The sequence below is a fragment of the Pongo abelii genome, chromosome 7, assembly GCF_028885655.2.
Source record: "Pongo abelii isolate AG06213 chromosome 7, NHGRI_mPonAbe1-v2.0_pri, whole genome shotgun sequence".
In the NCBI taxonomy this organism is placed as follows: Eukaryota; Metazoa; Chordata; class Mammalia; order Primates; family Hominidae; genus Pongo; species Pongo abelii.
Genome location: NC_071992.2, coordinates 44252901 through 44269504, shown reverse-complemented (window position 1 = coordinate 44269504; position 16604 = coordinate 44252901). Strand labels below are relative to the sequence as shown.

Below are 16604 nucleotides of genomic sequence, written 5' to 3'. Positions count from 1 at the left end.
TTTAATTACAGGGGAAAAAACTAACATTAATGTCTTTTATTCCTAAAGCACTCTGCAGGAAGCATGTGGGGTTCTCCAGATTTTCACTGTTATTACCTTTATTTTCTTAACCTCACAGGGAGAGAGAGAGGAAGGGAGCGAGGGAAGACGAAAACACGCCGAGGTCCCAGGTAACTAATGACAAACTCAAGCTCAAAGAAGTGTGGTAACAACGATGCATTTTGTGGCCAATTGGGAATAATATGGTGGTCTCCTGTAGCTGCTTGATGAAAGAAAAAATGTCGTGTGTGTGAGTGTATGCGTGTGCACTGCAGTCTCAGGAAGCGGTCCTGCAAATACCATTGTCAGGTGGAGTCCCCTCAGAGGTGACTTCCTAGCAGTACTTGCTGTGGCAAGAATGCTCATTCTGGGATCTAGAATCAATCCATGACGGTCAGCATGAGCTGCTGGGTGCGTGCTTCCTGTGCAGGCAGAGTCGGACTCCAGCACTGGCAGGGACGCCGTGAGTATTGAGATATGAATAGCTCCATCCTGCCCACCCATTTATTCCACCTAAAATGTTCTCAAAAACGCCAGCCTCCAAGCTCTGGATCAAATGATAAAGCCGCAGATCAAAATCTTAGGGGCAAATGAAAGCTGCCCTGTCTCCAAAGTGCTCCTTCTCTGCCCGACTCCCCAAGACCAGCTCGGTTTATTTCACAATGCCTCGCATCGGATTCTCCCAGTGTCTGTGGCTCCCCCTGCTTCATCACAGGCCTGGGACAGTCCAGGCAGCCAGGGAGTAGCTGGGAATAGCAGTTCCCCTTTGTTGGTTTTTGAGTTCACTGAGGCTTTGATTTCCCCCAGGGCCTGACGTTGCCGAGCAGAGCCAGCGGCCAGATTTCAAAGGATTCCAAAAAACAGCCCAGGCACTCCTTCGTGAACCCAAAAGTATCTGAGACAGGTCTGTCAATTTAGAAAGTTTATTTTGCCAATGTTAAGAACACACATGTGACACGGCCTCTCGAGGTCCTGAGGACATGTGTCCAAGGTGGCCAAGGTGCGGCTTGGTTTCATACATTTCAGGGAGACATGAGACATCAATCAATGTATGTAAGATGTTCACTGGTTCGGTCTGGAAAGGCAGGACAACTCGAAGCAGGGGCTTCCAGGTCATAGGTAGATAAAAGAAGGCTTCATTCTTCTGAGTCTTTGACACTGAATACACAATTTGCATGTGAGAGCGGGGCAGAGGAAGAGTCACTTATGCCTTAGTTGGCTCAGTGAATCTACTTTTTTTTTTTTGAGACGGAGTTTCACTCTTGTTGCCCAGGCTAGAGTGCAATGGCGTGATCCCGGCTACTGCAACCTCCACCTCCCAGGTTCAAGTGATTCTCCTGCCTCAGCCTCCTGAGTAAGTGGGATTACAGGCGCCTGCCACCACACCTGGCTAATTTTTGTATTTTTAGTAGAGACAGGGTTTCACCATGTTGGCCAGACTGGTCTTGAACTCCTGACCTCAGGTGATCCACCCACCTCGGCCCCTCCGAAGTGCTGGAATTACAGGCATGAGCCACCATGCCTGGCCTGAATCTTCATTTTTACAAAAACAATAGGACCGAGGAAGCAATCAGATATGCGTCTGTCTCAGGTGAGCAGAGGGATGACTTTGAGTTCTGTCCTTTGTCCTATACCCATTTGCATTGCCAAGGTGAAGTTCAGCAGAACTGTTTTAGGGTAAAGATCTTGAAGTCCACAAGGAGTTTCCTTGTGGGTAAATTGTGAGGGAGGTATGTAGCTTTTTATCTTTGTAGCTGTCTTATGCAGGAATAAAATGGGAGGCAGGTTTGCCTCATGCAGTTCCTAGCTTGGCTTTTCCCTTTGGCTTAGTGATTCGGGGGTCTTGAGATTTATTTTCCTTTCATACCTTGGTAGTGTCACTTGAAGCCACCATTACCATCTAAGGCATATGTCACCACGCCCGGCTAATTTTTGTATTTTTAGTAGAGACAGGGTTTCACCATGTTGATCAGGCTGGTCTCGAACTCCTGACCTCGTTATCTGCCCTCCTCCTCCAAAGTGCTGGGATTACAGGCATAAGCCACCATGCCCGGCCAATTTTTCTTTTCTTTTTTTTTTTTTTGAGATGGAGTCTCGCTTTGTCACCCAGGCTGGGGTGCAGTGGCACAATCTCGGCTCACTGCAACCTGCACCTCCTGGGTTCAAGCGATTCTCCTGCCTCAGCCTCCCGAATAGCCGGGATTACAGGCGCCCGCCACCACGCCCGGCTAAGTTTTCACCATGTTGGCCAGGCTGGTCTTGATCACCTGACCTCAAGTGATCTGCCCGCCTTGGCCTCCCAAAGTATTGGGATTACAGGTGTGAGCCACCACGCCCAGACAGGTTTTCCTTTGATTATTTGGCATTATGCATCTGCAGTCTCAGAATAAATTTTTTACTTTCTCTGAGTGATTTTCGCTTCTGCTTTGATGAGATTGTTGGGACGGACAATGAGGGACCAGTGCATTCTGCTCATTCCTTCTTGGGGCCATTTCTTTTGTATATACGGGAGAAAATTTCTGTCTATAGTGTCAGGCTATAAACCTCATCCTAGTCAAGCAGCTCACAAAACCATATGGTGGGTCTCACATCAAACCAGGTAAAAGAGTGAGGATGATTTAGACTCAAAGAAAATTAGAGCTAGAAAGAAATTTAAAACTCATCCACCCTGCTCCAACCCTAAGTCAAGCCACATGGTCTTCTGATAGTGGCTCAGTTTTCTACTTACATATAAAGACAGCACATTCTCTTAGCAATATGTGTTTGTGTGTATGTGTGTGTGTGTATATATACATATATATATATACATACATATATATATATTTTTAGAGACAAGGTCTGACTCCATCACCCAGGCTGAAGTGCAGCAGTGTGATCATAGGTTACTGAACCTTCAAATTCCTGGGCTCAAGTGATCCTCCATCTCAGCCTCCCAAGTAGCTAGGACTACAGGAGCATGCTGCCACATCCAGCTAATTATAAAATTTTTTTGTAGAAGCAGGGTCTTGCTTTGTTACCCAGGCTGGTCTCAAACTCCTGGCCTCAAGCGACCCTCTTGCCATGGCCTCACAAAATGCTGGGATTACAGGCAAAAGCCACTGTGCCCAGTCCCTCTTAGTGATATTTTGCATATTATATATTCAAAAAACATTTTCTATGTATGCCACTTGGGAAACTTCTGTAGAATGGGATAGAGGGACAGATAAACCCAATTCTTGATCCACTAAAAAATAACACCTATGACACAGTGAAGATGAAACAGGTGCTGGGCACACAGCAGTGTTTTAGAAACATTTTTGAACTCAACTTTGCCTGAGTTGTGGTGCTGATCATGACTGCCAGGAAATGCTAGCCAGCTGTTCTTCCTATACAAGTATATGACTGGGCGTCTGCAGCAGCTGCCCGGCTGTGAATTGCACACACCAATGGCCAAGACCCAGCAGCGACTTGGCTAACAGGCCCAGCCGATGTGCTTGGGTGACCACACGATGTCCATGGGTGGCCACACGGACTGGTGGCTTAGGGAAGTTTTTTTGAGGATTGATCAGAAGATCTGATTCCACCTGGAGCCTCTGAAGTGATCACATCCGGGCTAGGCTGAACCCAGATACCGGGAGACCTGTGTATTGAGAGCCTTCTGTATTTATTATGTAGTCACAAATATTCCATTAACATACAGCTAGGCATTAGAGAACCCATGCTGGACTCCTACAAAGGCCCCTAGATCCTTAGAGCACTCAGAGATTCCAAAGCACACGTCCTCCCAGGACACCCTGGCAGGAGAGCCCGGGGGCGACTGTCACCTTTGCCTGCTGTCGGGAGCTGTGCTGATGGGTAGGGGGCTCTGTGCTTGCTGTGGCCCAGACCCAAGCCATGGGGATGTGCTCTGTCCAGAGCAGACCCCTTCGCTGTCTGCCTAACTCCTTCGTGTGTTCCCGGAACAGCTTCTGTGTTATGCATTCCAGAAAGCCTGCCTGACCACCCCCACCTCAACAAGCCTGGGATGGACAACCTCCTCCGCATTCCACTCCAAGCCCACCCCCGTCCCCACCCCGCTGTGTGGTATGGCACTGCTCTGCTGTACCCTGAGTGTCTAGTTATTCATCAGGCCCCTTCCTAACTATGAGATCTTTCAGGATAAGAGCTGTGTCTTTGCATCGCCAGAGCCTGTGCCTGGGCACGGCTGGTGCCCCTTACATGTTGATGGTGAATATACAGCATGGGTGGGTGTCTGGTAGGCGCTGGGAGGAGGACATCCCTGCAGCTTCTCCAGCCCCATAGATGGGACTCTTGATGTGGGCAGTTTTATTTCAGCTGAGTCTCCAGAAGGCAGGGGACAGGGACTGGGAGGGGATGCTAAACCCAGTAACCCATATGGATGAGCTAAAAGAGGCAGGGCACACAGCTCCTGCCTGTAATCCCAGCACTTTGGGAGCCCGAGGTGGGCGGGCTGCTTGAGCCAAGGAGTTTGAGACCAGCCTGGGTCTTGAACTTAGCGAAGACTCTGTCTCTACAAAAAAATGAAAAAAAAAAAAAAAAAATTAGCCGGACATGGTGGCACGAACCTGTAGTCCCAGCTACTTGAGAAGCTGAGGTGAGAGGATCACTTGAGCCAGGGAGGTTGAGACTGCAGTGAGCTGTGATCACGCCACTGCACTCCAGTCTGGGTGACTGGGTGAGACCCTGTCTCAAAATAAATAAATAAATAAGAAAGAGAGACTACTGGTCAACTTGATTTCTGCTGGTTATTCTTTCTGTCATGTTCACCAAAAAGAGAAACCTGTTGTATTTTATCTTGTTGTAGTAAGTGCCAGTGTCTACCACCTGGGCTACTGAGAGAAAGGGAAGGGTTTTTTTCTGGGAAGCTCCAATTTCCTCATTTCTCTCACATGATGCCCTGACTTTCATGGTGTGGCTTGCTCAGATGGGCCTTATCAATAGAGATGGCCTGATGTCCCAGCTGTCTCATCTCAGCTGCTAGTTCCGGCTTCTGCTGGGAGTCCACGGTGGCCTCTGCATGCGTGGTGTGGGAAAGGCAAATAAAAAAGCAGATTAAAAACCGGATTAAAGACATCACCCTGTATTCAGGAAATAATGGCTCCTGTTGATACTGTTCTACGAACACAGATGAAGGCACAAAATTCTACATCAATCGCAGAGAATTGGTTATAGGCTAACACAGGTGGTTAGATGATCTAGGAAGCTGGATTCAGTATTAACAAGGATCCATGAGGACCCCATGAAGCGTGGCATCTCTTCTGCATCGGCAGCTTCAAGCTGTTCCAGGGAGAAGCAGGAAGCCTCAGTGCTTTTGTTGAGGAAGGATGTTCATGACAGTAGGTGCAGGTCGCTCCTTCCGTGCACCCAGGTGTGGGGGAAGGACTTTCCTGCTTCTTCTCCAATTACCTTACAATTCAGCAAGATGGAAATGATTAGCCCATGACAAAAACCAGGAAACAGGCTCAGAGAGAGTGAGTTGCCCACACAGAACGTGTGCTGTAAATGCAGTTAGATTTCCAGGTTGAGGATCCAGTGACCACGCCCCTTCTTTGTGGCGTTCTGCTGTCGTACACCATGTGGAACACATTAAGAACTTTATGGCCGGGGTGGTGGCTTACGCCTGTAATCCTAGCACTTTGGGAGGCCAAGGTGGACAGATCACCTGAGGTTGGGAGTTCGAGACCAGCCTGGCCAGCATGCCGAAACCCTGTCTCTACTAAAAATACAAAAATTAGCCAGGCGTGGTGGCACACACTTGTAACCCGAGCTACTCGGGAGGCTGAAGAAGGAGAATCGCTTAAACCCAGGAGGTGGAGGTTGCAGTGAGCTGAGATTGCACCGTTGCACTCCAACTTGGGCGACAGAGTGAAACTCTATCTCAAAAAAAAAAAAAAAGTTACAATTGGGTGTCACATAGACAGTGAGGAGTAGTGGAAAGAGTGTTAGGTTTGGGGTAAGAGAACTGTGTCTCCTGGGCTTGAGTCCTGATGACAACTCTCACAAGATGTGTCACCATACAGCATGACTCCTATACTTTTTTTTTTTTTGGAGACAGGATCTCGCTCTGTCTCAAGCTGGAGTGCAGTGGTATGATCACAGCTCACTGCAGCCTCAAACTCCCAGGCTCAGGCCATCCTCCCACCTCAGCCTCCCAAGTAGCTGGGACTACAGGCATGTACCACCATGCCCAACTAATTTTTTGTATTTTTTTGTTGAGATGGGGTTTTGCCATGTTGCCCAGGCAGGTCTCAAACTCCAGGGATCAAGCCACCCACCCTCCTTGGCCTCCCAAAGTGTTGGGATTACAGATGTGAGCCACCGCACCTTGCACATTTTTGTATTTTTTGTACAGACGAGGGTCTCCCTATGTTGCCGAGGATGATCCTGAACTCCTGGGCTCAAATGATCCACGATCCTCAGCCTCCCAAAGTGTTGGGATTACAGACGTGAGCCACTGCTCTCAGCCCCTCACACTTTTTTGAAGTTCAGTTCTCCCATCTGTAAAAATGAGGTAATAATATTGCCTCAGATGACTTCATGGACGTGAAAGGGTTTAGTAAACTCTGTGCCTGGAAAGGTAGAAGCTACTCAAATATCTGTTGAGTGAGTGGCATTAATCCATGTGTACATTTCTCAGGTAACGATAATGTCACTTTCACCTAAGGCCAGTAAAATGTGGGTACAGTCATGTAATGATACAATGAAAGTTTCTGATCAGTATTTCCTAATTTAAGTGTGTTGAAATGTGGAGTTGGGCTGGAGAATTGTTAAATCATTGCGTATTTAATTACCTCGTGGTGATGTTTGCTTTAGGGAGTGGAAGGAACATGAGGAACAAACGACCTTCATCACGGAAGATGACACTCATTTAGATTCACTTTAGATTTCAGGGCTTGTTTAGATGCAGACTTTGCGGTTAACATTTTATTGCACTGACTGATTTAGTTTTCACCAGGTGGACCTTGTGTTTGCTTCAGAAGGATCTAAGTTTATTAGGACAGGGTTTCTTATGTTTTGATTGTGGGAGGAGGCAGGATAGACTTTTGTTTTCCTAGACCCACAACCAACATTCCCCACTCCTCCAAATAACCAGGATTACCGGGCAGAGGGTGGAGCATTGAGGAGATGACAACTGGACATGCCTGCTGTAGCTTTTTCTGAGTTTAATTCCATATAGCTTAGATGCAGGCCATATGCTTACATTTGGAAGATGTTTTGGAGAAAATTCTGCTCTGATGGGTGGGGGGCAGGGTGTGCCAGGAAAAGATTCTATTCTTTTGAAGACATGGGGTCTTGCTATGTTGCCTAGGCTGGTCTTGAACTCCTCACCTCAAGTGATCCTCCTGCCTCAGCGTCTTGAGTAGCTAGGACTACAGGTGCAAACCACCACACCCAGCCCTGAGAGGATGCTATACTCTTCACTTCATTGGAATTGGTGAAATTAGATAAGAAACAGACTCTTCCTCTCTTCTCCCCTAGTTATAAACAGTTCTGTTAAGAGAGGGAAAATAACCATTTAGCCTATAGAAAATCACCTTTTCGAAAAGTTAAGAATTACTTATGTGATGGTAGTTTTTGCAAGTGGTTTTTATTCTGAGATCATGGCCTCTGTACTATGCAGGGCCTGGAGAAGTGGGATGAGAGCTACCAGGCTCAAAGCTCCTGTCCCGAACAAAGGGGTGCTTTCGTGAGAGCACGCCACCCTTTCCAAGGCTAGTTCCTCTCCCAGCATCTCACTTCAGCTCTCGTCCTGCTCTAGAAACGTGCCTTTGCTGGTCCAAGGAATCCTGGCCATTTCTTTTCTTAATTGTTGGCATCCATCTGGGCTATGGTGGTTGTGGCGGGGGTGGCAGTGGAAAGTGTGTTGTTTTAAATCCATGAGTCATTTTAGGGTATTGGTACTCTTGGAGACTGACTTTCTCTTGCTCAGGTTTTCAGAGAGACCTTTTGCAAAGCAACAATAACCTAAGAATCTCCTTGACCAAAGATAAATGTAGCAAACTTTGCACATGGTGCAACATTTGATAATAGTATCAATTTACCTTTGTCTTTCCCTTGCAATTTCCCTCCTTCTCTAGCTTGCTCATGTTTCTGCCTTCTTCTTGCTGGCAAGAGTACAGACTATAATTCTCCAGTTCACTAACATCTGGAGCGACTGCACTGTTTGCAATTTGATTGATTGACTACATGTGTACAGTTCCTTTATTGCAAGTCACTTTTCTGTATAATCTTTTTTGAGACAAAGTCCTGCTCTGTCGCCCAGGCTGCAGTAGTGCAATCTTGGCTCACTGCAACTTCCGCCTCCCGGGTTCAAGCGATTCTCCTGCCTCAGCCTCCCGAGTAGCTGGGATTACAGGTGCCCGGCACCAAGCCTGGCTAATTTTTTTGTGTTTTTAGTAGAGATGGGGTTTCACCATGTTGGCCAGGCTTGTTTTGAACTCCTGACCTCAAGAGATCTGCCCGCCTTGGCCTCCCAAAGTGCTGGGATTACAGGTGTGAGCCACTGTGCCTGGCCATATAATCTATTTTTTAAATGTTTTTATATTAAAATAACAGAGACAGAGTCTCACTGTGTTGCCCAGGCTGATCTCGAACTCCTGGGTTCAAGTGATCCTCCCACCCTGGCCTCCCAAAGTGCTGGGGTTACAGGCGTGAACCACCTCATGTGACCTCGCTTTCCTATATAATTGAAACAATAGAACTATAGCGCCATTTGTAAGAGTTTCCCAGTTTATACCGCATGTGACACTCCCCATATCGCATGTTCTCACAACAGAACAGAAACCACAGGATGTCAGCCACAGAGGCAACCTTGAAGCATCCAGCCCACTTGCTTTTGCATTGCTGGCAGGAGATTTTATGTCTCAAAATATAGATGCTTTTTGGAAGGACAGCACATTAATTTTTTTTCAGTCATGTTTACCTTATGCGAACAAGCTGATTAGTTCCTTTTCTAGGAGCTGGCTTTTATGGAGGGAAGATGGGGCCGGCAGAGGCAGATAGAGGGGGATGTAATACACAGGCGCTGAGACAGCACCCCACCGACTTTCCCCTGTCTCTCCTCCAGCTGGCCTCCTCCTTTCCAGGGGCTGTGCCCAATCCAGAATCAGTTACTCACTGGTGCCCATCGACCATCATTTCCCCCTGTGGCCTTTCTGGTTGGCATGATCATCAATTTCTCAGCCAAAACGGCATGCATCCTTGGCTCTGGGAAACAGTACATCTCCCAGGAAAGTGAGCTTACAGCACGGTACCCCACTTCCTGGTTACCAGACTATTGTTCCCGTTTTCCCCGAGAACAGTCATCATTCACAGGTTGTTTGGTGGGGCCCGGGAACAGAGTCACTCTGGTTGCTATAGCCAACAGACCAAACACGGCTTCCAGGCAGGAAGGTCAGAGCTGCTCTGCAGGACGCACATGCAGGTTGGAAGCAGACAGGGCCAGCTGAGCACAGATATGCTGGCTGTGTCCTACACACAGGTGCCTACACACACATCCTTCAGATCCAGGCTGCACTCTATCAGCCAACCCATGGACTCCGTTTTTTCTAATTTGCACAGATTCTTTGTCAACCTGCCATGCCCTGAGACTGTTGAACTTCATCCAACAGAGAGGGTGCCTTTTGCAAATCTGCAAAAATCAACTTTGCGTGCTAGGTGGCCTGACGGAGCTAGGCCTTGGGGTCTTGGGGACCAGCATTCCACCTCTCCTCTCATACAGTGATTCCGGATTCCAGCCCAGCAAAAGTCAGCCAAACTTGGGGCCTTCCTTTCTTTCATCCTTTCTTTTTTTTCCTTTTCTATCTTTCTGTGCCTCCCTTCCTACCCCCTTCCTTCCTTCTTCTCATTTGCTTTTTTTTTTTTTCTCAGTTCTTTGATGATCCTGAGAAGCTACTAAATATAGCAAAAGGGAGATAACACAGAACAAAATTAGAAGTCTTTCTATTTATAAAAATGAGCCTCTTCCATCCCTTCCAACAATGTCATCTCTCATCCGGGCCTCGCCAGAGCACTCATGGACCTCCCTTTGGTGAGGCCCAAAGTCCATCCCAGCCACGCCCTGCGGTCCCGAGTCTGAGTCCATTGTTCTGGCTTTCACTCTGCTCTGCATCCCGGCACTGCCCCCAGACCTCGATGCCCACCTCTTCAGCAAAGGCGAAACAAGGACTCATTTTTCCTCCCTCTCTTCTCTCTTTCTTGTTTTCAGGCTGCACTGTTTTTCTGCTGGCCAGATGACTCATTTCTTTGTCATCTCTTACCCCACTTGGCCTTTCCAGCTGCTCAAATCGCCTCTGCGTGATGCGGACAGAGCTATCGCCCTGCTGGGGTGAGATTCACTTGCATTGAATCAGCTCAAGGCGCAGGAAGGTCCAGGGAGGCCAAGGAAGAGAAGCGACAAGTCTCCAACTCTCTCAGGAGCAAAGACAAAAATATGCTCCTGCTCTCTTATCTCTTATTCAGACTGTTCAGTTGCAAAAAGGTTGAACATGATGCAGCGGGTGGTGTGTGTGGACCAGCCCTAGGTCGTGCTCCTCCTCCATCTGGTCCCCCCACCCCTAGTTATCCAGAAAGGGGGATGTTCCCAGGCAATGCCAACGTGTCCATACTGCACTCTTCACATTGCAGTTTCCCGGCATCTGGGATTGCATTCCGTTTGGAAGGACTTTGAGTTCTTGAAATAAAGAAGTAACTTGGTGGGCATCTGGAAAAAACACCCAAACTGATATCCCAGGCTGGGGTGCAGGAGCCTATCGAGAGGGCTGGGTGGTGTGGACAGCACGATGAAGAAGGTCAAGTTCCTTGTACTCACTCATTTGCTGTTTCATTCACAATTCCTGTGAGGTGGGAGCTCTCACCATCCTTGGGTCTTGCTTAAGAGTAAGGAGTGGGGCAACCTAGAAATACATGAACATCAGGGAGAAATGGGGAGGGAGTTTCACATGAGCTATTTTTACAAGATTAAGTAATGGGATAAAATTTAAATGGGGAATTTAAGAGGAATTTTGGGAAGTTTTGAGAAACAGGAAATTTGAGGAAAGCTGAGAAAGAGAAGATCTGGAGTAAGTCTCCGTGATGAGAAGATTCCACCCCGCACTCCTGTTCTGGGTGGCCTCGGCTCCCAACTCCCTTTCTTCTGAAACTGCCTGGAGCCAGGGAGTAGCACAGCTGCTTCCTCCAGGGGAGAAAGGGACACCCAAAGAGCGCACTCCAGGGAGACCTCGGGCACTGCAGGCTCAAAGGCTGGAGATGGCACTTCTGTTCCCTCCTGATGGGACAGGTGCAGGAAGGCTGGGAGGATGCCAGGCTGGCAAGCCTCCCTCTGAGCTGTGTTTTCTCAATGGAATTGCTGTACCCGGAGCCTCCTGCAGGCTTCCCTCGCCCTCTTCCTACGCCCCTCTGCCTGACACAGGAGCCCAGGGAGAATCTGTCAGGCGTGAAATGTAGCGAGGCAAGGAGGGTGATCAGCACCTCCCACGGGGGAGTTCTTTTCGAAGTAAGAATCAAAGATCCAGAGCTGGACCCAGGCAGGGAGGCAAGGCCTGGAAGCCCCTGTGCCTCCAGGCCCCTAGGACACTTGGGGGAGGGGGAGGGTGGGACCTGAAGTTGTTGTGACCGAAGGGAAATGAGTCAGGGAAAGAAATGCCATGCTTTAATTTTTGTGGATGAAGGAGGGAACAGGCCGCCAGACCACAAAATAACACCCGACCGACTAACCTACTTTTAGCTGCCGAGGGCAGGATCACAGAGGAGAGGCAGATGGAAACTGGGGCTCTGGGGTCCAGGAAGATCTGAGTCTTCTGACCAAACATCATTTGCCTCCCCTCCTTCCTGCAAATATGCACATTGCCGGATCTGTTGCAGTCTGTGAAAAAGGAGACAGATGTTCCGGCAGAGCGGTGAGGGGGTGGGGGGTGGAGGTTGGGTTGGGGGGCCTCTGCTTTGTGGGGAGACCCTCAGGCAGGGGAGTAGGCTCCATCCTGTGTGGAGGAACCTGAGCAGTCTAAGGCAGGCTGGCTCTATGATGTGCTGGCAATAAAATCCCAACGGCTTCCGCTGCAGAAGTCCAAGAGGACATGACTGCGGCTCCATCTAGTCAAGCCCAGGGCAGGAATTCCCTTCCAGGAAACCAAGCCAGAGCGCTGTGGTCTCTGGGCTGCCAAGACGTCTCAGAAATGGTCTAGCCCTTCAGCCCACAGAAATCTCTGGGCAAAATTATCTCCTGGCATTGGCAGACGAATGGATAAACAAAATGTGTTCTATCCCACAGTGGAGTACTATTCAGCCTTAAAAAGGAAGGAAAAATGCTGGGCGCAGTGGCTCACGCCTGATCCCAGCACTTTGGGAGGCTGAGGAAGGAGGATCATTTGTGCCCAGGAGTTCGAGACTAGCCTGGACAACATAGAGAAACCTTGTCTCTACACACATACACACACACACACACACACACTCTCTCTCTCTTAGCCAGGCACGGTGGTGCATGCCTGAAGTCCCAGCTCTTTGGGAAGCTGAGGCAGGAGGATCTCTTGAGCCTGGTGGGTCAAGGCTGCAGTGAACCGTGTTCATGCCACTGCACTCCAGTCTGGATGACAGAGCAAGACCCTGTCTCAAAAAAAAAAAAAAAAAAAAAAAAAGAAAGAAAGAAGAAAAAAAGGCAGCCGGGCGTGGTGGCTCACGCCTGTAATCCCACCATTTTGGGAGGCCGAGGCGAGCGGATCACGAGGTCAGGAGATCAAGACCATCCTGGCTAACACGGTGAAACCCCTTCTCTACTAAAAATACAAAAATTAGCCGGGCGTGGTGGCGGGCACCTGTAGTCCCAGCTACTCAGGAGGCTGAGACAGGAGAATGGCGTGAACCCGGGAGGTGGAGCTTGTAGTGAGCCGAGATCACACCACTGCACTCCAGCCTGGATGACAGAGCAAGACTCCATCTTAAAAGAAAAAAAAAAAAAAGGACATGCTACAGCATGGATGCACCTTGAAGACATTTGCAAAGTGAAATAAACCAGTCACAAAAGAAGAAACGCTGTCTGATTCCACTTCTAGGATGTATGTAGAGCAGTCAGGTTCATACAGACAGAAAGTAGCAGTGTGGCTGCTGGGGAAAAGGGGAATGGGGAGTTGTTCTTTAATGGCTACAGAGTTTCAGTTAGGGGTGATGGAGAAGTTCTGGAGATGGGCGGTGGTGACGGCCGGCCGCACAGCAATATGACGTGCTTAATGCCACTGAACTGTGCACTTAACATCGTTAAGGTGGTAAATTTTGTGTTATGTATATTTTGCAACAATAAAAAATACGTAGTTTCTAGAATCCTCTTCTAGATGCATGTCTGGCGTTTCTCCCGCAGGGCTGGCACTGGAGGAAGCCAGCCAGGACAACGTTGCAGCTTCTCCTCCTCTGTTGCCATCAGGGACCTCTCGCACCCTGTGATCAAGCTCTTTTTTCTCTCCTTCCAGAATTTAAGGGACGCTGTGAAGCAATCATGAATGCAATGAAGAGAGGGCTCTGCTGTGTGCTGCTGCTCTGTGGAGCAGTCTTCGCTTTACCCAGCCAGGTTGGTGTCCAGGATCCCTGTGTCCCGCCCCTCAAGGCTGCGATGCTTCCGGAGGCTCCAGGGGTCTGTGTCCATCTGGGCCATGGAGGTGGGAATGCTGTCAGGGAGCAGAGAGGCACAGGGACAAGGGGCTGGCATTACTGTGGAGCACACAGCACACACTCCCTTCTGTACAGCAGACGCTGTATTTGGGGGCCCAGTGCAGAGCCCTAGGCACTTATTTTGACCTGAGTAAGCGGAATTAACATTCCACTCCCTGCCTGTGACTGCCTTTTTTTGCAGCTGTTTTTAAAGAATGTATTCGAATTAATCCATAAAGTACACTTGTCCCTCATATCTATGGGGTATTTGTTCCAGGACCCCCAAGGATACCAAAATCCAGGGATACTCAGGTTCCTCATATAGAATGGTGTAGAGTTTGCATATCCTATGCACACCCTCCTGTATACTTTAAATCATCTCTAAATTACTTATAATACCTAGTACAATGTTAATGCTATGTAAATAGTTGTAATAATGTATTTTTAAATTTGTGTTATTTTTATTGTTGTATTATTTATTTATATATTTTTTGGAAACAGGGTCTCACTCTGTCACCCAGGCTGGAGTGCACTGGCAGAATCATAGCTCACTGCAGCACCAAACTCCTAGGCTTAAGCCTTGGCCTCCCAAAGCTCTGGGGTTACAGGTGTGAGCCACAAGCTCAGCTTCTATTATTATTTTTTATTTTTCTGTTTTGGTTGAATCCACAGACATGGAACCTGCAGATATACAAAGTGGACTGTATTTATAAAAGACAATGCAGGACAGGGCACAGTGACTCACACCTATAATCTCAGCACTTTGGGAGGCCGAGGTGGGAGGATCGCTTGAGCCCAGGAGTTTGAGACCAGCCTGGGCAATATAGTGAGATGCTGTCTCTACAAAAAATTTAAAAATTAGCCGGGTGTACTAGTATGCACCTGTGGTCCCAGCTACTCAGGAGGCTGAGGCGGGAGGATCACTTAAGTTCAGGAGGTTGAGACTTCAGTGAGATATGATTGCACCAATGCACTCCAGCCTGGGTGGCAAACTGAGATCCCGTCTCAAAGAAAAAAAAAAGAAAAGAAAAAGGCAATGCAAGTGCCGTGAGCCACAGCAGAGGCAAGCTGCCCTCATGGTGCCTACTCTCTAGCTGAGATGGAAGCGCTACACACACTCTCTGAAAATGCCTAGCAATAAAGGGCTTCACGGAAGTCCAAACTAACCACACCTCTCCCACAGGACCCTACAGCGGGGACAGCCAGGTGACCACGTGGAGCAGACAGGCAGCTGCAACTCCATTGCCCAATATGGTGGCCACTTACCATGTGCAGCTGTTTAAATTTAAAATAATTAAAGTTAAAAATTGTTTCTCAGTCCCACTGGCCACATTCAAAGCACTCGGTGGCCCTGTGTGGCTTCCATCGTGGACAGCACAGACAGAAAACATTTCCACCATGCAGAAAGCTCTTCTGGACAGAGCCAGTCAGGAAGGAGGGGAACAATTGGACTAGAAGGCAGGAGATGGACTTTCACTTGGGCCAGTTACCCGAGGGGGTCTCTGAGCAGGGGTATCTGGCCAGCAGGTTCATGTGGGCTTCTGGGTTGGCCACCTTTACTCTTAGTACACCTGGCATGTGCTGATCCTTCCTCCACCTCTGGTTTCTTCGCAGGAAATCCATGCCCGAGTCAGAAGAGGAGCCAGATCTTACCAAGGTCGGGTGAAGCTGAGGGGTGCATGGGGTCGTCAGGGAGGGAGGCAGGGTGGGGTGCAGGGTGCATCACCCACCCACCACCTGCCTTATTCCACCCACCACCTGCCTTATTCCACCCACCACCTGCCTATGGTGTGACAGTGCCACTGCAGCATGATTCTACAGAGATGCCTGTGTCGGCACCATTCTCCCATCAGCTGCGGCCACTGGGCGGGTTCTGATTCTAAGGGGAGCAGAAACACGTGTTCCCCCTCAAGGAGCCAGGCTGTCAGGGATCACAACCTAGCAGGGGCTGCGGGGGGCGGCCACTGGCCCAAGGTCCTGGTTATACAGATCAGAAGGCAAAGCCCAGGAGAGAGCAAGTGGCTTGCCCAGGGTCACACAGCTGCCAGCAGCAGAGCCAGGGCAGTCACGGCCGAGGCCAGCCCCATGCTCTGGGTCTCATCCTAGGCTGTGATCCCACCGCAGTGCACTGGCAGCTTTGGTAACAACATCCCTGTGTATCCATTTCCCTCTGTTGATCCAACTGGGATGTCCCAACTGGGATGTCCCACCCAGGCAACCCCTAGACATGGTGGGGTCCCTAAGTCCACATCTAGAGTTGACTCTAGAAGGCTGAGGAATGCGAGGCCCAGCTTCAGGTCCAAAACTACCAACTTAGGCCCTCAATTTCCCTCCTTCACGACCTAGTTCCTTTGAGTCTGGAAGACTCTGCAATACCCTTTGTAAAGGTGTTAAAAAGGGTGACTCGCTCCCCAGAGTGAGTCACACCTGGACTCTTAATGCCTTCGTTGTTGGATGGCACCCTGCTTCCTACCAGGGTATCCTGGCCTCAGTGACCTCTGAAGCAGCAAGGGTCTGACTTACAGTGGGCACGTGCTACTTCTTTAATTAATTGAAAGTAAAGTTGTTGTTTTTTAAGTTGCCATTCTGGCTTGAAAACAGAAAGATGGCATGAAAATATTAATGGGACTACTTCAACTATTTTCATTATGCCAAAAATACTTGGAGAAGTAGCACATTTTCTGCAAAGACTAAAATGTCAATTTTCTTTGGGGCCAAAAATGCATCATTTCTGTGTGGTAATACTTATGTGGATGAAAACTCTGGTAGACAGTTATGCATATATATATTTTTTGGTGAATTACAATGAGAAAAAGTCCAGGTGCAATGGCTCACATCTGTAACTCCAGCGCTTTAGGAGGCAGATCCAGGAGGATGGCTTTAGCCCAGGAGTTCAAGACCAGCATGGGCAACATAGTGAGACCCCTCTG

At 48.7% G+C, this 16604-nt stretch overlaps 1 protein-coding gene across 9 annotated transcripts in view; it reads left to right on the top strand.

Moving 5' to 3' along the window:
• Positions 1 to 16604, top strand: part of PLAT (plasminogen activator, tissue type) — a 32896-nt gene that overhangs the window by 885 nt on the left and 15407 nt on the right. For 6 of the 9 annotated variants that reach the window (XM_024250584.3, XM_024250587.3, XM_054560922.2 and 3 more), the window contains 3 exon segments: positions 119 to 170; positions 13497 to 13594; positions 15289 to 15331. In XM_024250584.3, the coding sequence (XP_024106352.2) occupies positions 13523 to 13594; positions 15289 to 15331 (115 nt within the window). In that variant the 5' untranslated portion in view covers positions 119 to 170; positions 13497 to 13522. 9 annotated transcript variants of the gene reach the window in all.